We start from the raw sequence: 23,996 nt of genomic DNA, 5'->3' as shown, positions 1-23,996 counted from the left end.
TATCACTGTTAAATGAGTTAGAATCACTTACCTAAAAATCTGCGAAGTTTCATCATATCTAAATGGAAGTACTCAATTAATCCATGAAGATTGAATAAATGGAAGGTTAAACTTACTAGGCTATTTCCTAAAAAGAAAGAAGAGGAGACATTAGTAGGAATACAAGCTAACGTAATTGTACTGTGCTTCCAAATATGGGTTTGAATATAAAACAGAGTACTAATTCCCACTTTTTGTCTATCTAAAATTTACACCTTATTTTTACCAGCTATGAATTTTAAATATCACATCTTTTTTCCATTCTAATAAAAATGACTCTATTTTTCCAAAACCAAACCACCAGGAGATAAACATTTTTGAATAGTTTTTTAAAAAGACACCAAAATAATAAGAATCGATAGAAAACTCTGAAAATTGTCCCACAATGAGTAAGTTTAATTCAATTTCCCAAAGCACCTAACACCTGGCTACACTTCACCTCCTTGTGAACATCCCTCTACCTCACTGCTCTAACTGAGCGAGGGGGTCCCCGAGCAAACTGCCTGGCTGCAAACCTGTGAAGTGGAGGTTGTGTTTATTCCTAAATATACAGGGCCAGGAGAAGGGATCAGTGACCTCAAGATCAAAACTCTGAGCTCAGCCCCTTGCCTCTCCCAGACTAGCAGCAGAAAATCGGAGAGTTGCTGAAGGCGTGGTCGTGTTTGGGGTGTTGTGATCCCCCCCACCCCCCCGGGATCACAAAACAAGGCGGAATTCTAACACTATAAATTCACAGTCAGCTATCTAGCCATCTTACCACATTTTTCTAATGAAATAGTTTTTCACTTTTTTAAATGCCCATTTTCAAGGCTTCTCTACTTTTTTCAGACCTGGAACACACTCACTCCGCATTCCCCCTCTCATGCTTGACAGCCCTTGATTTTCCCTTTCATGGGAAAAATACAAGCCTGTAAGTTTCCGTTTCTTTCAAAAGCCAATCCTTCCACAGCTTCTCAGGGACCTTCCTCAGTCTGTCGGATACATCTACCAACCTCCCAACCTTGTTCCCACTGAATCAAAACACACATCCCTCCCTCCCTCTACTGCCCCCCCAGTTACCACCCTCTACGCCCCAAAACGTGCAGCGAGGATTATCTTCACCCCCAACTTCCACTCCTTTGCAACTGGAGTCACACCAAGCATAGAAATTAAATTTGGAAAAACTACTATTTTTATAATGTTCAGTTTTCCCTTCCAAGGTACTTCTCCATTTTTTATACGTTCTATTATATTGTTCAAAGTTTTATAGATTTCCCCTACAGGACACATATTATTTTAACAGTTAAACAGACTATATGTTTTAAAGGTGTGTGAGCTTATAAATTACAGCCAGTATTCAGACAGTAACAGGAACATGAACATGATTCTAGTGTTCTCAAAAGAAATTTATGATTCTAACAAACATGTATAAAAGGCCTAACTAGTTTCACAATGAAAAATTATACTAACAATATTTATGAAGAATTATAAAGGACCATTGGGCTAACCTAATTATCCCAAACTGCCTAAACCACTGTCAAGAGAAACCCATGGCTGAGGAAAAGTTAATTAACCAGAACAAAATTTGCCTGAGTAACACTGAAAAAGGATGTGGCAGCCAAGAGACAGTCTTCTTAAAACCCACCTGACGTAACATTTTCAAACAGAAAGAAAACACTATTTCACATCTTTTAAGAAATCAAACGTTAAAATGCATTCAAATCCTGGTAACACTCTACTGGTACAAACATGAGGCCATGCGGTCTGGAACCATTTGTGAAGAAGTGAGCTCTGCTTCTGTCATCACCACTGTAATAACCAATTTTTCTTGGGGTATATACATAGATATTATAGAACGTATGTTCAAAAACCACTCTGGTTTAAAAAAATGGGCAGAGGATCCGAAAAGATATTTTTCCAAAGACATACAGATGGCCAACAGGTACATGAAAAGGTGCTCAACATCACTAATCACCAGAGAAATACAAATTAAAACCACAATGAGATGTCACCTCACACCTGTCAGCATGGCTACTATCAAAAACACAAGAAATAACAAGTGTTGATGAGGATGTGGAGAAAAGGGAACCCTTGGTGCATGTTGGTGGGAATGCAAATTGGTGCAGCCACTATAGCAAACAGTATGATGGTTCCTCAAAAAATTTAAAGTAGAACTACCATATGACCCAGCAATTCCACTTTGGGGCACATGTCTGAAGGAAATGGAATCACAATCTCAAAGAGATATCTGCACCCCCATCTTCACTGAAGCATTATTTACAACAGCCAAGACATGGAATCAACCTAAGGGCTCATCAATGGATGAATGGATAAAGAAAATGTGGTGCATATCCAATAGAATATTATTCAGCCACCAGAAGGAAGCAAACTTGCCACATAATATAATATAAATGGAGTCTGCGGGAATCGTGCTAAGTGAATTTAGTCAGACAGAAAGAAAAACTCCGTATGATCTCAGTTACATGTGGAATCTGAAAAAAATAAAAACAATCTCGAGTTCATAGATACAGAGAATAGACTGGTGGTTGCCAGAGGTGGGAAGTGGGGGAGTGAACAAAACGAGTGAAGGGGGTCAAAGGGCACAAACTTCCTATTATAAAATAAATAAGTCCTGGAGATGTAATGTACAACATGGTGACTACAACTAATAATACTGCACTGCATATTTGAATGCTGTTACAAGAGCAGATCTTAAAAATTCTCATCACAATAAAAAAAAAATGTAACTACATATGGTGACAGATGTTAATCAGACCCACCATGGTGATTATTTTGCAGTACATACAAACAGCAAATCATTACATTGTATACCTGAAGCTAATATAATGTTATATGTCATTTATACCTCAATTGAAAAAAAGAATGTATATTCATTTTGTATAATTAGGTAATCATATGGTTCTCCCTACATTGTTTCCCAAACCTAATGAAATAAATTGCCAACTTCTAGGGTCTAGAATAAGTTTATTTTTTCTTCCAGCTGCTTTATTTGTTCCATGGTTGCATGTTTGAGCTTCCAGAATGTTAGAGTAAGTTTTAAGAAAGCTGCAACCCAATGGTAAAACACTCTTATCTGGAATTCAGGCAAACAGCAATAAGAAACACATGTGACATCCTCCACCAAGAATCTTAAAGGAATCTGGTTAAGAACCAATCTATCAAAGTGTACTACCCTATAGAAAAGAAAAACTGCATCCAATATTTTTCCCCATTTTCAGTTCATAAGGTACCAACCAACTTAATACTAGTGAATACGAACACAAGCCAATGAAACAGTTCAAACAAGAACCAGGCACAGAACTTATTTTATATGATAACAGAAACACTTTCTTTAAAAAAATTTTTTTTTAATTTTTTGGGGGGTCATTAGGTCTATTTATTTACTGTTACTTTTTTTTAATGGAGGTACTGGGTATTGAACCCAGAACCTTGTGCATGCTAAGCATGTGTTCCACCATTTGAGCTATATACCCTATCTCCTCACAAACACTTTTTTGAAAAGAAAATTGCACTTACAGAAAAGCTACCCTCATAAAGATAAATCATAAAGGATAGACCTGCCAAAGGTGTTACAGCCCTCGACAGTTTTTAGGATGTGATTCTAGGTGGAGGCTGGCAGGATTAGGCTCCCGCCATAACACAAGCCTGGCCACGAGGATCCTCAAGTGCCAGGCAGCTTCTGGGGGAGACAAGCCAGATCGTGCTCTCTCATGCTACCTAAGTCATTCCTGCCAAAGGAGTTATCAAATATATCTTACTGGACAGTCACCTCTTTTCTCCTTGCAGTGGACAAGCTAGGGACCATTTGCATGAGTGAGAATCACTAAGCTTTCCTTCTTCCCTGCGCTCCTCACAATGTCATTTAGGAAATCACCAGAGTAAGAAACACAGAGCACACTGGATCAACAAGCAAGAAGGGGAAGAAGCTAGATACTTGGATACTACGGACATACACCATCCAGAATTCATTTCAGGCTAAAGCAGCTTTGAAAGGAAAGCAGTTCCAATTAAATAATACAAGTTGAAGGAATTTTCTTCTGCCTGTTTGTTCCCTGACGATATCTCTTCGTGTACAGAATTTCTGTTACCTTTGGGTGACTGTACTTAACTGAAAATATATATATATCACCATCTGCAAATGCACAGGTGGGGAGCTAACCATGGGTGGTTTCTATTAACCCGTAACGACTCTAGGAAGAAACCGTTTGGCCATCTTCTCCACAAAGAGGAGTGAGAGGGTTAAAGGAAAGCAAAGTGCTCAGTTAACTAACATGGACCAGTGGCCCTTACTCCTGCCCAACCTACACCATCACCCGCTCCACTCCCATCACCAAGCCCCTGACTAGCAGGACACGTTCTTTTTAAAAATAAAATCAGAGAACAATCAACTATTTCAGGGAGTGACAAGTGTCCCAGGAGACTAAGAACAGGCTGTGAGCTGTGAGTGTTCATATGAGGCTGGACCCTGAAGGTGTTAAGGTCGGCCTCGTCTTATCTATATTTATCTTGTGATTGCGACTAAGGAAATATTTGTGTTGCGTTAGGAAGGCGAGTTTCCCAGACCTTCAAGAAGCTGAGCCGCCTGTATTCTCAAAAAGGGGAAGGCTCAAGGGAAGGACAGCTGTGTAAATGATACCAGAGCCCTTCCGCGTGGACAGGCCAAAGTGGGGGCAGGGAGAGGGACAGACACCGTCACCAGAGGGCAAAGGAGAGGGAACAGGAAGGGAAAGGGGGAAAAACAAAAAGGCAGGGGAGCTGCAGGGAGGTTCTGCTAATCAGGCCAGCTTCACTGTCTTCCCACCTGCGCCTGGGTCAGTCCGGTTCACATTCGGTCCCCACGCAGACAAGGGTAGGTGATGGCGAAGTACCCTCCCCGTGCCCAGCCGCACAGCTCAGAGGGAATAACACAGTAACACGAAAAAGCTACACTCACACTGACTCTCAAGATGAATACAGTCGTATTTGCTTGTCCATTCCCCACATTTGGCTTTCTTCTGAAAGGAGCTTTAATCCAAAGTAAAATTTTAAAAAGGTGACTTCAAAGTATAGTAGTGAACCACCTATTTATTTACTTCATTCTCAACAGTCAGAACTGACTTCCTCTCGGTGAACTTTCCACTCGGCTTCACTTGTTTAAAAGATACTAAGGCAGAAGGGGCAAAGTCTAGTTGGACTACAGGTACCATCAATTTTCTTATGCCAAAAATTCTACCCTAAATAGAAAAATGATTCCTACAGAGACTTCTGTTCCTGTTTCCAAAGAAAATAAGGGAAAATGAACCCTCCCCCAAAAAGCAAAACTCAGGAGGAGGTTAACAGATCAGAATCACCTGTTTTTTTCAAAGTACTCATACTTTCCGTAGACTCTGGTAAGCCCCCTGAAGAGGCCCGGAGCTCTTCCCCACCCCACAGGGAGAAGCAGCACCACAGGCGCCGCCCCTGTGGAGCTACCATGCCCTCTCTCTCTGTGCCACACCCTCTCCTCTCCTCCGGCTGCAGACGGAAAGCCTGGGGACCAGAGCTAGAAGCAAGGACATCTCTCAAAAGGTCGTTACTCTATCACATGTCTGGGGCTACCAACACTGGAATACAAGATCGGAGGATGTCACTGTAAATGGCTACAGTCCAAAAAATAAAATTTCAGATCGATTCTTTAGGCTTACGGATCAGTCAACAAAGAGGGAAGAAAATGCTCCCTCTGCCAGCAGAGGGCTCATAACCTACGCAAAGCAAGCAGCAACCCACCAGCAGCTGTACCATCCAGAGAATACATTAAGTCAAATTCTTCACTTACCATTTGTTAGTCTATCAAATAGAAAGATATCAAAATTCCAATTTCCAACTTTTTCCAGCATACACTGAAATGAAAACCAAACATTCCTACTGTAATTTAATTTCAGTAACATTGTCTTTTGTAGACAGTCCATAGGGAAATCAATGAAAATAGTCGATTTACTTTAAGAAGTGTTAAGTATCATTCTTTTAATCAAGACCTTTCCCAAAGGCTCCGAAATATGCCCAAGGGGATAAACTCTATTTGAAAAACCAATTACTATTTTGTTTCCCAACTAATAAATGTATAGGTAAGGTTAGTTGTTTTTTTCAAGTTACTCCTATACTCCCATGAACTGTCAAGAATTCTGATATAATTTAATATCACAGAGGTGTAGTTCATACACTACATGGTCTCGGAATTAGATTTTAAAACTAATAAAAATAAGTTGGAAGGACTGAATACTTACTATATTCCAGGTACTGGTAAGAGTGCTCTACTCTTTACTCACTATTCAGACCAATACTATCAAGCACGCATTGTTTTCAATTCTCATTTACAGATGAGGAAACAAAGCAAAAAGTAACTGACTTGTTCAGTGGGAAAGTAACAGCTGGGCTCTTAAGTCAGGTGGTCTGAGCCTGGAACACAGGCACCTGACGTCTATACTGTGCTATGTTTCAGTTATTTGTTACTCGTTTTCTTAAAACACACTCCTAATTTATGGGCGTTCCTTAAATATCCCTATAGAGCAGTTATTAATAGCATTTACTACACTATTTCTAGGTTGATGTATATTTCAGCCAAGCAAATAAATCCCACGACGACCCTAAAAATCAAGCAGATTATATTTCCACACCACATATTTGTAACCTGGAAATTTCATAGACTTTATTTTCAAGGAAAAAAAAAAAACTTTGTATCCAAAAGTTCATGTTGAATACATTTATGACTAAACAGACATAAGCAATACTAAAGTATTACTAGTAGAAACTGTGATAATACGAACAACCAATCACACAGACCAATATTCTCATTCTAAAAAGCAGAACTTGGTGAACTTTTTAAAATTTAAAGAAATCATGAACACTTTTCCATTGATTTGTTTTATCAAACAGGAAAGCAAATTTTTTTCACTGTAATGTAATCATATGGTGGTATCCTGGCCCAGTCTACACAAACTTACAATATCTGGCCTGTAACTATTAAATCAGAGGATATTTTTATAAACATTAGAAATGTAAGATTATTAAAAATCCTCATTCGGTCAAAAACAAGTTCATCTAATCTCCACCTTCATTAAGATATTTCTTCTAAACCGTATAAAGAAAATAATGCTCACAATCACTGGGTTTAATTTAAAAAAATCTAAATCCTCAAAACATCTCACTGATGCAAGAGACTGTGAAATCATTTGACTGAAAGTCATGAGACTTCCTGTGCCAGGCTCACCTCTAACCAGCTGCGGGAGCTCGACCCAGTGGTTCATGCTGTTTAGGCCACAGTTCCCTCACCAACACAGAAACCAGATCAGATAATTCAAAATCTTCTTCCCCATGTTAAGATTCCATGCGATCTTTTAGTTTAATGTTCTACTAATCTATTTGCTATTTAATATTGCAATAAATGAAAACATTTTCATTATTTTAGTTACTTCAGGAATGTTCCTTGCTCTCTAATACCTAATTATAAAATGAACAGCTGCTCTAAAGGAAAAATCTGAAAAATGGGTTCAATTAATTTCACATACAAAGAATCAGTACCATGTAAGGGGGGGAAAGGCTGCGTTAAACTTATCTAAAAATTAATGTTTTCTTGAAAAAGCTATACGTACCTTGGCTTGTCCATTATAATCATCATCTAAAATGTTTAGAGAATTTGAAACGGTAGTACCACGAAAAAAGCGTGAAGATCTAAGATACCGCTGGAAACTTAGTAATCTTCTGATATTCCTTGCAGACACAGAAACTTCAATTTCAGATGGAGCTGAAATAAAAGGAGTAAAAGGTGAGCACAGTATACGCACAGTTTTGACTTGCTATCTTAATAACACCCCTTCTGGTCATACACAAGCATTTCTTAAAATTGATCAACTGTCACACAATTCTAGGAGAGAAGAGGTACTTTTATTTGTATTTTCAATCAAAGAGCTAAGAATGAAGGCATAAATGGCCAACTGTGTTAGCATTTAGAAAGCTAATGAAGAGTGTGACTGGATTAATAATCAGCTTTTTTTAAGAAAAAAAAAAAAACTTCCAAGAACATTACCTCTCACTCTGTTGCTTCAATACACTATACAAACATTACGGAGCAGAAAGATAAAATTTAGTTTCAAACTACCCTTCGTATTGAGAAGCCATGTCCCAAGTTACGTGTGAGGCTTTAAGAATTATACGACTAAAATATCTCAAATCCTAATGAGTTATCACTTCAAATATTTCCTTAAAATACTTTTATTTAGAGGAAAAGGAGATGGAATGGAGAATAAAGTAGTTTATATCCTGTAAGAGTTCTAAAGGATAGTGATAAAAATTCTGTAAGATGGAAAAACTCTATGAAAAAACTGTGGTTCCACATTGAGTACTGGTATGTTCTCTTTCTTCAAGTCTAAGTCGTTCTTCCCTCTGACATTAGAATTAATCAAAGTTTCTGTGGACACCAGATGAAGTAACAGACTTTGGTTAAAAGCTATCTTGTAGGAAATGAATGTTATCTTTAACTTCTTAACTAAATTCAGTGATATGTTCCCAATACAAAACACATGAAAACAAAGACCAAGGATCAAACCAACCATCATCTCCCATCTTAACTTCCATTAGCATTCCACTGGTAGAGTAACAGGTAATCACACACATTCTCTCGTGTGTCCAGTCACCACTTCCTCTATTAACCCTATAACCCAGTGTTTTCTTACCTATAAAACAGTGGCAAAAATATCTAATTCAAAGGGTGTTGAATTAAATAAGATAACATATACATGAGTCAGATATGTAATAGGTATTAAATAAATGGTGGCGATGTAGATGCTGATAAAATTGATGTTGATGCCACTGCTTGGAGGTGTGCTTCTAGGTAGTTATCCTGCGTTCCAAATCTGTTCATGTTGGTCTAAACAGAAGTATTCATTGGCTCCTCATCGTTTTAAAATGAACTCCATCTCCTTAGTCTGGAAGAAAAGCCTTCATGCTCTATATCAATGTAACTTACACTGAAAGGGCTAGAACCAAAATGCTAACACTATTAATATCAAACAATTATGTTTGAATGAGAATTAGCATATTTGAGGAAATTAGGGTAGTTCAGTGAAAAGTAATGTTCCAAGTGCTTTAAAAAAGTATTTCACTTAGCCCTCAACAATCTCAAAAAGTGAGTATTATTATCCTCCACTTTACACACGAGAACACTGACTCTACAAACCCTGTACTGGCTCTACGTAGCCAATACAGGGGTCACAACTGGATTTTAAAACTCAGATCTGTTTACAAAGCCTGTGTCCACAGTCTTACTCATATGTTTCTTATTATATGTCTACAGTATTATGTATTGACTGTTTATGATAAAAATTCTGTGTATGCTATTATTCAAAATTGTCCTTACTTAGATGAAAGTATGTATAAAAAGAAGAGGGGACAAAAGCAAATGCATAGAAATTAAAGTATTAAATGTGACCCCTCCAGTCTTATTCCTCGAAATGACTGGACCTGGAAGGAACAGAGTTGGAATGACAGGAATATACCTGGAGCAGATGAGACTAATTCATACCATATTTGTACTGCTGTCTCTGTGTCTACAAGGCATTTTTTCAGTTTCACAAAAACATGTCCACACCTGTGATCCTATTTGGTCGTCACAACAATCCTGTGAAGTACCATGCCCATTTTACAAACACAAACTTTGAAACCAAACTAGAAGTACAATATGATTAACACATTAGGCCCAAGGCATTTAGAAAGCTTCTTAAAAGTGTTGCAGAAGACACAGACTCTACTCACTATGGAAAAGTAGCCTAAAAGAGTTCGAGGTCGTAAGCACAGCTTCATGAGCATTCCCTTCAATTTACTATCTTAAATCACACACAAAAGGTAACAATTTTCTCACTGGCAATTACTTTACATCGTGTGTGTGTACACATATAGTAGGATTACTGCTCCCAAATTATATGGCCAAATGAATCCACCCTGAAGTAAATTTGAGAATCTCCTTGGCAGGATAACTGCATAAGGTCCAAAAAAGGAATGAGCCTCATTTAAGGGGGCTCAATCCACTATGCTAAGTCCCTGTATCAACATGGCAAGATTCACACTGTCACTGGTTAAGACTGCCAGCGCTGTCTGGGAGTCAGGGTTCTACCCACCATGTCATGGCCGTACCTTCCCCTGCCTTTTTCCTATTTTCTGGGTGGCTTCTCACAAGTCACACCTTCTCAATGTCTCATTTTCCTTAACTGAAAAATACTAACCATAATTCATGTCTTTTTCCTGTTTCACAGAGCCCTGAAGTTGGGACTCATTACCAAGAGCTCTGTTTGACCATACTAAGATGAGTGTGAACATCAGACATTAATTCAAGGGGAAACGCTCACTCATCATAGGAGAGGCCTTCCAGCAAGACAAATCCCACAAATAACCTACACAACAGGGTAACAGACGACCTTCCCTTAACGGCAGTACCAGCCGTAATAATCACTGATTATTTCACATAACTAAGGAAGGACAGAGAACCTGTTCAGATAAAATGACAAATCATCCAGTGAAAAGAGTTCTCTTCACCCAGGGGGCCTGCGGAGCCTGTACTTAAGATTACATTCTAGAAATAACTGAAAATCCCATGAGACTTTGCAGAGATGGTAATTAAAACTAGCTGAAAGCTTTGCCTAAGATTTAATATAGGACCAGAAAGGTGGGGAAGGAAGGGAATGTATATGATTTTTTTCATTAATCTTACTTTTAATATGTACTGTACTCACATGTTTCAAAAATGAAAACAAGGAGGGAAGGGGGGAGGGAGGGAGAAGAGAACACAGTGAAAAACCTAACCCCTACCTAGTCCCCCATCCAACCAACTGCCAGACCTTTCCCTAAAATGATCATCTTTTTCTCAAAAGTTTTGTGGCTATCCTGAGTTTTAGATCAAATATATGGAGACATCATTATATACTATTTTTCTAACTTATTTTACATAAATGGTAGCATGTCATACAGCCTGTTCTGCACTTTGTTTTTTAACTTATCTTGGGGCTCTTTTCCTATCAGTATCTAGAGGCTGTAAAGCATTCCATCATATGGATGAACCATAGTCTATTTAACCAATCCTCTACTAAAGGGCACTGCTACAATTTCACAATTTGCAAACAGACCTTTGTTTTATTAAATATGTTTATATTTCTACCACTTTGTTTTATCAGTTGAGATATCACCCTTTAATGTTTTGTTATTGCACAAGAGGAAATCAGTCTATATCTCATCTTTTTTTCGTTTTCCAATGTTTGTTACGTGTCAGAGTGCTTTTTCCCCCTTTCACTCTGATCCCTATTTTCATTTTAGGTTCTGCTCTAGAATTAAATATATTCAATATTCAGATTCTTTCACTATGGGTTCCCCAGTTATCTCTGTCTCTGGGGTTCAACAACTGGACTGTAATGTATCTCAGTGGGGGTCTCTGAGTTTATTCTGCTTGGAGTTCACCCTCCTTGGAGTTCACTGAGCATCTTAGATGTGCATATTCATGTTTTCATCAGATCTGGGAAGTTTACTACCATTACAATTATTTTTTTCTGCCCCTTTCCCTCTTCTTTCTCCTGCTGGAGCTCCAATGAGTCATAGGTTGGTACACATGGTTTCTTGGGCTCTGTCTCTTTTTCTTCTTTTTTCCCTTTCTGCTTCTCAGTCTGGATAATTTCAATGCTCTTATCCTCAAGTGTGTTGATCCTTTCTTCTGCCTGCTCAAATCTGCTGCTGAATCCCTCTAGTATATTTTTTATTTCAGTTATTATACTTTCACTCTAATCCCAGTTATCAGCTCCAGAATTTGTTAGGTTCCTTTTTAAAATTCTATCTATTGAGATTCTGATTTGTTCATTCAATGTTTTCCTGACTTCCTTTAGTTCTCTGCCCATGGTTTGCTTTAGCTCATTGAGCATTTAAGACAGTGATTTAACATCTTTGGTTAGCAATTCCAACGTATGGGTTTCTTCAGGATGGTTTTTGTGAAGTTCTTTTTCTCATATGTATGGGTCATACTTTCCAGTTTCTTCGTATGTTTTATAGTTTTTTGTTGAGAACTGGGCATCGTGAGTATTATACTGGGGTAACTGGAAATCTAATCTCTCACTCTTCCAGAACTGTTAGTTTTGCTTGCTCTGGGCTGAAATCATCTGTTTTGTGACCTTTCCAAACTATTTTTGCCTCTGCCTACCTATTTGACTGTTTATTCCTTGCTGTGTGTGATCACTGAAGTTCCTGTTGCAATATCTCTGCAGTCAGTCAGTGACCCAACACAGATTTCCTCAAATGTCTGGCTCCAAAGAGAGGGGTGGAGAGGGAAAGCACTGATTCTTTAAATCTGCTGGCAGATGCTGCTGCACAAAGCCTCCACAGCTCAGGGGCTGAAACCAAGGCAAACACCTGTGTCTGTCCCTCGGGGATCTGCCAGATTGGCTTAAAGAAGCAACTCCAACTTTCTGGAGGACAAGGTGCCCACTGCCCACCCTGGCTTCAGCAAGCCAATACAGGAACTTGGGCCACTATCCCCACAGGCCGAGGGGCTGAGGAGTGAGTGTTTGTTGTGTCCAATCAGGGCCTAGAGCCTGAAACAGTTGATTCTGGCCTCCCGTCCCCGCAACTTTAGTGGTGGAGAGACCAACCCCAGAGCTCCCCACCCTGTTATTTTGAGCCACATCATTCCTTCCCTTTAAAAAAGTGTACTTTTCCTGGTCCTTTCTGGGAGGAGCTTCTCTAAGTCTTCTCTTCTGCTCAACTTGGGTTTGAGAACACGAACTAGTTGCATGGAAGGGCTTGGCAGTCCAGAAACAGCAGCTGTCAACAGCCTGGCACCCTCGGTACTTTTCTACGAATTACTTTCTGTATACATACAGTTTTTCTTTCATCTCAGACAGTTCACAGTACTTTTTAACCTAAAAATTCATAAACACCTTTTCAGGTCAATAAATACACTTACATGTGCCATCCTTTTTATCAGCCACGTATTGTTCTAAAGTATAAGACTACCATAAATGACTAAATTCTTTTGCCGTTACGCTGTTCCTAATTTTCATTTTTCTTACCAACAATTCTGTAATAGTTTCTCTTGTAACTAAATCTTTTCACATGTCCTGCTTCCCTTAGAACAAACCCTCAGAAGTCAGACAAGCACACAGGAGCACATTTCAGTGGCTTCTAAGACACAAGCAAACTGGAGAATAGGTTTTTTAAAAGAAAATGAGAGAGGTTCCCAGAACTATCCTAGACTGGCTTCCAAAATATGATCTAAGAGAAGGGAATCGCTAACAATAAATCAAGGATGAAGCATGAGATCATTTTAAGAAGGAAAATTTTAGTTTCTTCAGGTTTGCTTCACCTCACCCCAGTCCTTTCTCTACACACACACACACACACACACACACACACACACACACTGATTCCCTATAATGATCAAAAGTAAAATTCCTATATTGAAACAAGCAGGCAGAGGCCACTACTGACAAGGTCACAGGCTGAGTAAGAAGCATTATTTAGGAATATATAAAAGAGGATACATGGGGAACCAGGAACAAGAATGAGTGATTATGAGAACTTAACTAGTACTTTCATTCAGTTACTAAAAAGCTCACCTCCTGACCATATTACATAAAATCTGACCCGATTACCAATATTTTCATGAACTCATTTTGTGACATGAGACACAGTTATTTATTTCACAACATAACAGACAGCAGATTAAAACTGTCTTCATTGAAGTCCAGCTTCCACCAGGCTAGGACTTTTTATTTCAAGTCTCAGGCTTGTTCTAGTTTACATGGTTACCTACATTCCAATCCAGCTTAGAAAGCCAACAGGGCTCAGTGAATTAATCAAGTTACTGTTAAAGAACTGTTAGCTCTGCTGGTTCTCCTCTAAAATATCACATTACCTCACTGTGTGACCATGAACAAACTAACCAACCTCCACCAAAACCAAATGAGCGTTGTTCATTAATGATCATGGGAATTACTCCCAGTCTTCTACTCTTGGCTTCTCTGAGCCAATGTGAAATGCAGGATAGCAGCAAGCAAAGAAGCCATGTTTTTATCTTGCTTTTATCTTTCATACTAGAAAGTAGACAGGAAAAAATAAATGTAGGTAATAGGTTAAGGAAACACAAGGGCGGGAGAATCAACACATCTTGAGCAGTATTCCTTCCAACTCTCCCACAAACCCTCTTCTCTGTCATCCGAATGGTATGGCAGAGATACCACTTATATTTAATTTCTGGATAAAAGAGATTTTTAACAGAAAAGCCTTTAGATCTTGAGACTTAATCACTACTTGCTTTAGTGGTCCACAAGAGGGAGTCCTATAGTCACTATATTTGATACCTTAAAACCATAACAATCATTTAGATGCATAGTATCATGAACTACCCTGGGAAATTGTTTAAAAAAATTTTTTAATTCAGTGCTATAAGGTTTTAACTCTAGTTGAGGGTAAGGTCATATTGAATGATAATTGAATAAAAAATATAAAGACATTCTATGTTCTTATCTCTGCTTTCTTTAATTTTCCTTACAAAGAATATGAGCCATATCTGAAAAGCCTACTGTTAATACTGAATAATTACATTCAGCTACATCGAGATTCAAGTTTTCCAGGGAGAATTTTTACACTTCACATGCATGGATAAATGGGGAAGAAACAGCACGGTGTTCAGAGCACTGGTCTTTAGTAAAGCAGCTTGTGCTAATCCAGAGAGGCAGGAGAGCAGAGCGAATAAAGACGTCAGCTTCCGGGTTACACACCTGACTCTGAATCACAGCTCTGCCACTTTTACTAGTTTGTGACATTAGGAAAGTTATTCACTGTAAATTAGGCCTTACAGAACTGCTGTAAAAATTAAATAAGATAATACAGCAATATGCCTTTTGGGGCAAAGACTCAACACTAACATTAATGGCTATAGTTGCTATAGTTGGCAGTTTTTTCTTAAGTGATATATAATTGATATATAACATTAGTTTCATGTTTAAATATTTTTAAACACATGACTTCATAATATTTATTTTAACAAAGCTAACTTTATACTTCATGACAGCATAATTTTATCCTGAAGACCACTGTATACTTTTACATACTATAGAAATAAATGCACACTTAAAGATTTCAAAATATGCATACAATGTCATTACTTTAAAACAAATATATAGACATTCCAAGCTTTATTACAAACCAAAGAAATAAATATTACTCATAATCTAAAATTAGATCAATGTTAACATGACAATAAACTGTATAACTAATATTCTTTCCCTTAAGCAATTCTCAAAACTTCAGTTTGCAGAATTCAACATTCACTTTGACAGGATTTGATAAAATAGTCGATATAACCCCCTTTTAAAAGATTACTCTTATTACTGTTATGTAAGCATGTCCACCCTTCAGAGATGGGATATGGTGGGTCCTTTTGATGCTTAAACTTGGGACTTGAACATAGGTCCTTATTCAGTGCATTCTTAATTCTCCTACTAGTGAGCTTAGAGAAAAAGAAGGAAAAGAAAGTACACAAGGCTTTAACGGATAACATGAAAAATAAAGCTTAAAGTTAAATTTCCAATTTCCCCAAAGGACAAGTAGAATTAAACCACCATTAAGTTGTATTAAGGTTAATGTCCAATCCATATTGGTTCCCTAATTTATGCTATGAAGTTAGAGAAGATACCCAAGAGATAGAATATTTTATACTTTCAATGTGAGAAGAAGAAACAAAAAATCAGTGCATTTCCTAATCATCTAGAAAACAAGATAGATTTTTTAAAAAAATACACATAGTTGAGCAGAATGCTCTGTTTCCTAAATCGATTCAATGCAGCAGTTCTCATCTCTACAAGCACAGCTTGGTAAGAGGACTGTTAAAAGAAGGAGGTAGGAACATTCGTGATGAAAAAGACATGAGACTGTTTCCTGTGACACTTTCATGAACTAGTATAGAAATGTTTTTGAAACAATCAGATATGACTTCAAGATGAATGAACGGGAACAAACCAGAATTTAATAGAAACTCCAGACAAATATGACCTCAGTCTACAATACCACAGCTGTAAGTAGAGGCTGGCATGCTCACATCTGAATGAGAGACTGAATTACAAATGATGGACAGCCACCTTATTAGAACAAACAAATAATGGCTAAAATATATATATATATGCTTGTAAATAGGATAGCAATGACCAGGCAGTATAGTATGAAAGATAGTAAGAAAAACAATATAACGAAGAGAAAGTTATGGCTGAGGGAAACAGCAAGCAACAACTTCTATTCTTTTGTGTGATTGTTGGGAGATAATTTGATTGATTGATTGATTGATCGATTTTTAGAGGAAGTACTAGGGACTGAACCCAGGACCCCATGAACGCCAAGCATGCGCTCTACCACTTGAGCTATATCCTCCCCCAACAACATCTATTCTTAAAAAGAAGAGGCAGCAAAAACTTTGAATTTAACAGGCTCTGCCCTTGTGTGGGAGTTACTACATATTAAAGACTAAGCTAACCTAAGACAATAAAATCAGTATGATATAAGCTTTTAAGCTCCAAATAAACATAGAAACAGATGTCCCTTCTGATCATATAACTAAATGTGAAACAAGTATCCAAGTCTAACATAGCCCTGTTAGGAAGACAGGAAACCCCAAATTAAATGCATATGAGGCTCTACAGCAAATTTAGAGTTTTGTTTGCTTTCAAAGTGGGTTATTAGAATAAAGACAACATGAGACATTTGACTGAACAGAAGGGGAGCAACCAGCTGGATCTGGTTTACAGCTAATACAGATCATACTTAGAGAAATACAAATGGGACGCTATAAAGTCTAACTGGTAGAAGATACACATTTTTGGTCAATTTGATGCAACAACAATATATTCAATCTCTATAATGGGTTAGAGGCTGCCAGAAACCAGAAACAAAAAGATGAGAAAGGCTAAAAGGCTAAGGTTAAGAGTTTTTAGGCTACAATGTAAATATCCTGAAAGGTCCCCTTGCTGCCCTAGTATGGGGTGGAATAAAGTGCTAAAATGAACAGAAAGCTCAGGATAATGGGCAAAACACATTCACACAGAACGGAACATTACCATGTGTCAGAAGTAAAAGAAAACGGAAAACTGCCATTTGTATGGACACGAAAAAACATTCTACTTGTATTACAACTTGTCCGACGCTGGCAGAGAGACCATGGCTTCCAGTCTGGATGACGTCAGTGAGCTTTGGTGAGTTCCATGAAAAGAAGGAACTGTCAAGCTGGCAACTTCCATTACTATTTAATAATCATGCCAAAATCTTTCAAAGGAACACATCAGGCTTTCTAAGTGCACATGTGGAGTAGAATTATAATAATTCTTTTATGTTTAAAGATATAATTTGTTATCATATAACCTAAAAAGAATGTGTAACTAAAAGAATAATTTATTAAATTTAGGGACATAAATTTAGAGCAAATGAGATGAATTTTGACAAAAAGTTAACATGGAATTCATTTTATCAAGGCCAACTAATTTCAGAGTTAAAATATCGTATTTCAAGAGACCAGGTATATGGTCAGTTGGACACAGAAAAATATTTGTAGGACCATCTGGGGCCCTTAATCCAGGCTACGGAAAGCTGGTTACTAAAGCCAACATACACAGAAGGAGGAAACTGACGTGACGGAGGCTTCTGGTCCTCTCCCCATAAAGAGCTGAGTGAAGGCAGGAATCTGAGAAATCTTGGTGAGGGACGCGGTCACAGTAAGGGTGATGCTCAGGAGCTAAGAAGCCGTGTCAGAAGACACAGCTCTGTGACACCTTTCAGTTCAAACCACTCTGCTGTCAGCGGAACACCTATGCCAGTCTCTCTAACCAATCAACTTCTCTCTCCGCAGCCTTCTCTTCCCCCAATAGCTTTGCCTCTCAGTTTGTGTATTTACTGCTCATACGTTATCAGACGCCTCAAACTTAGAATTTTCACAACATAAGGTCGGGAGACTATACAGGTTAAAATTAGTTGAATGAACAATATCAAAAATCAGTTTATTAAGTGCTGGAGGACCAGAAATCTGTACCTTAGTAGGAGTAATTCCTAGATAGGGCAGGTCTGAGGGGTAGGGATCTTTTAAAAATGGGATGAAAGATGAAGTTTTTCAGTGGGTCTCAAAGAAGTGTTAATGCTAACATTTTCAATTTAAGTATTTGTCAGAAACTAGTCACCTGCCTATAGAAAAGTGGGCCAACCCTTTTTAAAAAAAGGTATATAAAATGATTGCACACTTAGACGAGCTAGCTACTTCATCTGCTAGTAATCCTATAGCCCTCAACAGGATTTCATGTACAGCTTTGGGGGACAGGCAAGGGACAAAGAGGCTAGATAAGAAGCATCAATCTTAGCTTCTTGTTATCTAATTAATGATCAGCATACTGTGAATACCTATGGAGTACTTATGACACTTTAAAAACTGTAAGCCAGAAACTGCTTTCTATTCAATAAGCAATCTCAAAACTGCTTTCAGGCTGAATAAAAATTTCTGACTAATGGGAGCACCTGAGAATTTCAGCAGTATCTTCAACGAGCTAAGATCTTCCAAATTTCTTAATAAACAACCCACTCATATAATTGTGATATGTATGTTCTATCTGAATTGCAAAATGGAACCCTTCCCAGAGGGAAAAAAATTCCTTTGAAACAATACTCCAAGGAGTGTTTCTGGTCATCCTAAAATAATGTCAACAAGGACTTCCTTACATGAAAAATTCCTTTCTCAAAATGAAACTATGTAAATATGTATGACATAATCTTTTGTCCTATAATATAAAAGATAGGTAATAAGAACACAAACAAAAGAACGCTTCAGAAAATCTCTTTCATGAGAGATGATACCTGGGAAAATTTTTTGACTTTTCATCCCACAGACCCAAGGTAATAACACCTGATAAATTCACAAAGAAGTTAGTATGAACAATCCTCTTACAGCATTAGAGACCAGAAAAAAAACCAACCAACCAACCAAAAAAGAAATCTAGTTAAGAATGAAAGCTTTTGTATGATACATCCATTATTTGGGGAAAGGTTTAACTTGAAAATTATAATAGTAGAATTTATTGATTAAAGCAAAACAGTGCGACAAGTTACCAGACTAACCCTGACTTCAGATTTATTACAGGCCTTTGGGAAAGACTTCTCGGCAAAGAGGACTCATGATCATCCAAACCCGTCCACCCTCTGTAACCGTGAATACAGGTTAGTTTAAAAACGTCTTCCCAAAGTTTGAACTCTTTCAGTTCTTTATAAATAATCACAGACCTGGTATAATACCGGTTAATTAACAAATATGTACTCTGACTATAAATTCATGATTTTTAATAAATGCATAATTTAATAACATACTTTAAAAAGTTTTTGTTGGGAGATCATTTCAAAACACAAATATAAAATACAAAAAGGTGCAAAACTTAACAGTACAAGGAATAGCCTTTATCAAGTGCCCTTTGCTCAGATTTGCCATTGTTGACATTTTTTTCACCTGCTTTACCATTTGCACTGTGTGTGTGTGTATGTGTGTGGTGTGTACATGATTCTTTTTCTGAATATTTGAGGGTAGGTTATAAGCATTCCAGTCTTTCGTCCTTAAATACTTTGGTGAATAACACCTCAACTTAATATATATTTCTACTATAAATAAGAGCAACGTGAATGTATTCACATACACGTTAACATTTGTGTATGACTATTCCTTCTGCACACATTTCTAGTGCTGAAATCAAAGAGATAAAAATGTTTAAAACTCTCGATGCACAGTGCTGAACTGCCCTCTAGAAAGTCTGTGACTTCTGTTACTAGCACCTGAGCTGACTGTTTGCTTAATTTTCTAAATTTGACAGGAGTCTGTTTAGTAGCGAGGTTGAACACTGTTTCTCTAACGTGCTACTGTGTTCAGCTAATTTTCTTCTTTTGTCTCTTTATACCCTTTTAGAAAGACTCAAAGTCAGAACTTGCTGCATGATAATGCCAAGGGCAAATTCTACTGTGAAGATACATTTATAGGTGTTACAAGAATAAGGATTTATGACAAAAGACAATCCAAGCCACAAAAGCTCAAGGCAGAAAAACACCTGTGACAGCTGTACAATAAAATCATGACTGAGGTCCTCCCTGTTGACGGTGGGGCCTGTAATTGTTCCCTAACTGGATAAATAGCTGGAGAAGAACGCATCTTGATATGGTAAGCCCGAACACTGCTTATAATAAACTGTATACATATAAAAAGTCTTTCTAAAAAAAGCTCAGTATTTCAATGCTGATGTCTAATTTCTAGGTAAATTTAGTAAAGACAATTATGTTAAACATGGAGAAAATCATAATCCAGAAGTAAGTTAAAACTATTCCAGCACCTAAACAAACCTCAGCAGCACCTCACAGATACAACACACGGAAGAAATACAAAATTATAGATAGTTATAACATGCTGATAGTATGTTTTTAACCTGCTAACATGCATTTTCCCCTATATTTTAAGCTCTCCTTTTCTTTAGAAAGACCCTACTCTGGGTACAGAGTAGAGCTCAGATTACAGGACAGAAATCCTACAAGTAAAGACAATGGTTAAGAGAATGCCAGGATAACCCCAGTCAGTGGTGACAGAAGTTCTAAATCAGGCAGGACAGGAGAGAAGGAGGACAGAGAGGAGAAGAAAGGAGAATGACAGCTATTTTTGGTTACAAAATACACAGGATTTAATGCAGACTGGATGTAAGCAATGAAAGAACAGAAAGACACAAGAATTTCACAACAGGGGAAATTAACAGTGAGTTTAAGGTAAAACCAAAGAGATGCACAAAAGGTGGGCTGAGGAGCTACACATAGAGAAAATTCTAGCTTCAGTGAATTTAATACACCTATCCAGAATTTGGTCATTAGAACATCCTAGAAACCACTTTAACTTCAGCATGTAAATCTTTGTGTCATTGTGAAAAATAGTATCTCAGTTTTAGTTGCATACAAAGGAGAGGGCACATTACTAAAGTCAAACGCTCAGTCCCTGGGAAGGATTACACCCACCCCACAGAGCTGCTGACAGGCAGCGCCTTTGCCAAGTCTGCAGACTCGGCCTGAAGACGGCTCAGGGGAGGTCTGAGTCATAGCAGGAGCACGTGCTCACTCCCTGATTAGATCACATTTCACAAAACCTACTAGATTAAAATTTTTTCTTTTCAGAATTCTGAGCTGTGTGATAAACAGACCTACTACACCAGTAGGAGAGAATGACTCATTTTTCTCTATTTAAAAAGCCCCTCTAAATTATATTACCATTTTGGCTTAGAGAGATGTTCTTGTTTTGTACTAACTGCAGGATCAGTTCTACAGTGACAATTTCCAACTACAGCCCTGAGTCTTAGACATTTGTCACGACGCGGTCGTGAAGAGGAGCTGCGTCCCTAGGAGCTGAGCTGCCTCCGCTGTTCTAAGACACCACACCACAGACGCCCCGCACCAGGGGATCAGGATGCACTTGCGGACTCTGTGTGGCCCGACAAGAGTGGGTACATGCCATTATATCTGTGTCCAAACCTAAAGAACACACAACACCAAGAGTGATTCCTAATGTAAACTCTGGACTTTGGGTGACTATGTGTCACTGTAGGTCCATCAACTGTAACAAATGTACCACACTGGGTAGTGACGCTGATAGCAGAGGAGGCTACTATGCATGTGTGGTGCAGGTATGTGCAAAATCTCTGTACCTTCCTCTCAGTTTTGCTCTCAACCTAAAATCACTCTTTAAAAACTCTTTTTTAAAAATCACATAATAAACCCATATTAACGTAAGTAACACTATATTAAAAAAAAACTATTTTCCTAATCAAAAATTAAAACTAATCAGAAGAATGTTACTGTTTTATATTTTTATAAATCTCTTTAATGTCTGGAGACATATATCATGACATCTCTGGAAAGTTCCACTATACCTTTGAGAGAGATGAGAATGAAAAAGGCAAATAATGTCTTAGTATTATTATGGAAACAGTTTTAACTTCATGAACTTCCCCAAAAGGGTTCTGAGAACCCCAGATCACATTCTGAGTAATACAGGTTTAGTTTGTCTATCTTTGCTGCATTCAGTTTTGATAAATTATAATTTTCAAGAAAATTATCTGGATTATACAGGTGTTCAAATCTATGTTTAGAGTTGAGTAAAGTTGTCTATTTTTCTTTAATTTCCTGTATTTCTGTGAGGTTCCTCCCTTATTTCGTATTTTGAATATTCATCTTAGTTCAATTTAATCTGTTGATTAAATTTAACCAACCGCCAGCAGTTTATCTATTTTACTAGAATCAGCTCTTATTCACTTTATTTACATTTCAGTTTTCTAACTCATTAATTTGTTTTTTACCTTTACTAATTGATTTCACATTTTTCTTAGGTCTACTTTGTTACTCCTTTTCTAACTTCTTGGGTTTGACTACTTAATTCACTTATTTCATTCTTTCTCATTTATTAATATAAGTATTTTTAATGCTATGAATTTTCCTGTAAGCACTGCTTTAACTGAATTTCACAGCTTTCATAAGTAATCTTTAATTATCAATTTTTCAATACTCTGCAAAATTAGTTTTCATTTCCTCTTTGACCCAAGAAGTATTTATTTCAGAATTCAAAAAATTTTCCAGGTGGCCAGTCTTTTTGTTTTCTAGATTTGGTATTTCTAGCTTCAGTGATCCTACTTCCCCTGCCAGCTGCCTCTCTCTCTCTTTTTTTTTTTCAGCAAAAATATCTAACAGAGTTGTCTGTACTTATTAAATCTAATTCCTTTCCTTCCTCTTAAATTTTCTCTTGATGATTATCAGGTTTCCTCTACCGCCACCTCTACACTGCTAAATCACTTTCTCATTCCTCATCTTATCAGACTTGACAGCATAATTTGGCCAACTTAATACATCAGAATTTGATTTTTTTCATGTATGGTATAAATAAGGGATCAAGACTGATTTTTTTCTCATATGGATAGCCAATTGATTTAGCACTATTTATTTAAAAGATCATCTTTTCCCCACTGCATTACCACATCTGTCACAAATCAAGTATGTGTAAGTCTGTTTCTGGACTTTACAATGTTTCATTATTCTGTTTGGTAGTACTTGAGCCAATATCACTCTAGCTTAATTATTATAATTCATAATGAGTCTATATATCTGAGAAGAGTTACCTCTATGTTTTCTTCTTTTTCCCGATTGTCTTGACTATTTTTCACTTTTTCAATTTTTATTTAAGTTCTAAAATCAGCTTATATATTTCACCAAAGGATTAAAAAAAAAACTGCTGAGATTTTTGTGATTTCACTAAACCTATAGGTCAATGAAAGAAAAACTGACATCGTTATTAAATCCTCCAATCCATGAACAATTGTACACACTTCCATGTATTCAGGTTTCCTTTAATTTTCTCTGTGATATCTTACAGTTTTCTATGTAGAATCACACAATCTTTAGTTAGATTTATCCCTACATATTTGATCTCTTGTTGATGTAAATTTAAACTATATATTATTTCAACTTTTGTCAATACTGCTTTATAGAAATACAACTACATATTGACTTTGTACCCAGCAAACCTGCTAAACTCACTTACTAAACTTAATAATTTTCTAAGTATATAATCACATCATCCATAAATAATGGCACTTTTTTAACTTCTTCTCCAATCCTTGTATCTTTTATTTCTTTTTCTTAAATTATTGTACTGGTAGGGACCTCCAAAACAATATTGAGAAGGAAAGGTAGAACATGACATTCTGGATTTCTCATCTTAGAGACAAAGTTTTAATACTGCACCATTAAATACAATGTTTGCTGGAGGTTCTGTAGAAATCCTTTTTTTGTATTCCTAGCTTGCTCAGGCAAAGCATGAATGCTGAATTTTATCAAATGCTTTTCTGGTACATAATGGTCTATCCATGACTTTTCTTTTG

The 23,996-nt window shown here is 37.3% G+C and overlaps 1 protein-coding gene across 2 annotated transcripts in view; it reads right to left on the bottom strand.

Annotated features, from left to right (window-relative positions):
- PDE7A (phosphodiesterase 7A) overlaps positions 1–23,996 on the bottom strand; it is a 98,741-nt gene that overhangs the window by 11,922 nt on the left and 62,823 nt on the right. For both annotated transcript variants that reach the window (XM_072951895.1, XM_072951896.1), the window contains 3 exons: positions 7,647–7,798; positions 5,834–5,897; positions 32–127 (listed from right to left, as the gene is read on the bottom strand). In XM_072951895.1, coding sequence (XP_072807996.1) covers positions 32–127; positions 5,834–5,897; positions 7,647–7,798 — 312 coding nt within the window. The remainder of the gene's footprint in view (positions 1–31; positions 128–5,833; positions 5,898–7,646; positions 7,799–23,996) is intronic.

This window comes from Vicugna pacos, chromosome 29, assembly GCF_048564905.1.
Source record: "Vicugna pacos chromosome 29, VicPac4, whole genome shotgun sequence".
In the NCBI taxonomy this organism is placed as follows: domain Eukaryota; kingdom Metazoa; phylum Chordata; class Mammalia; order Artiodactyla; family Camelidae; genus Vicugna; species Vicugna pacos.
This window is presented reverse-complemented; position numbering and strand designations above follow the sequence as displayed.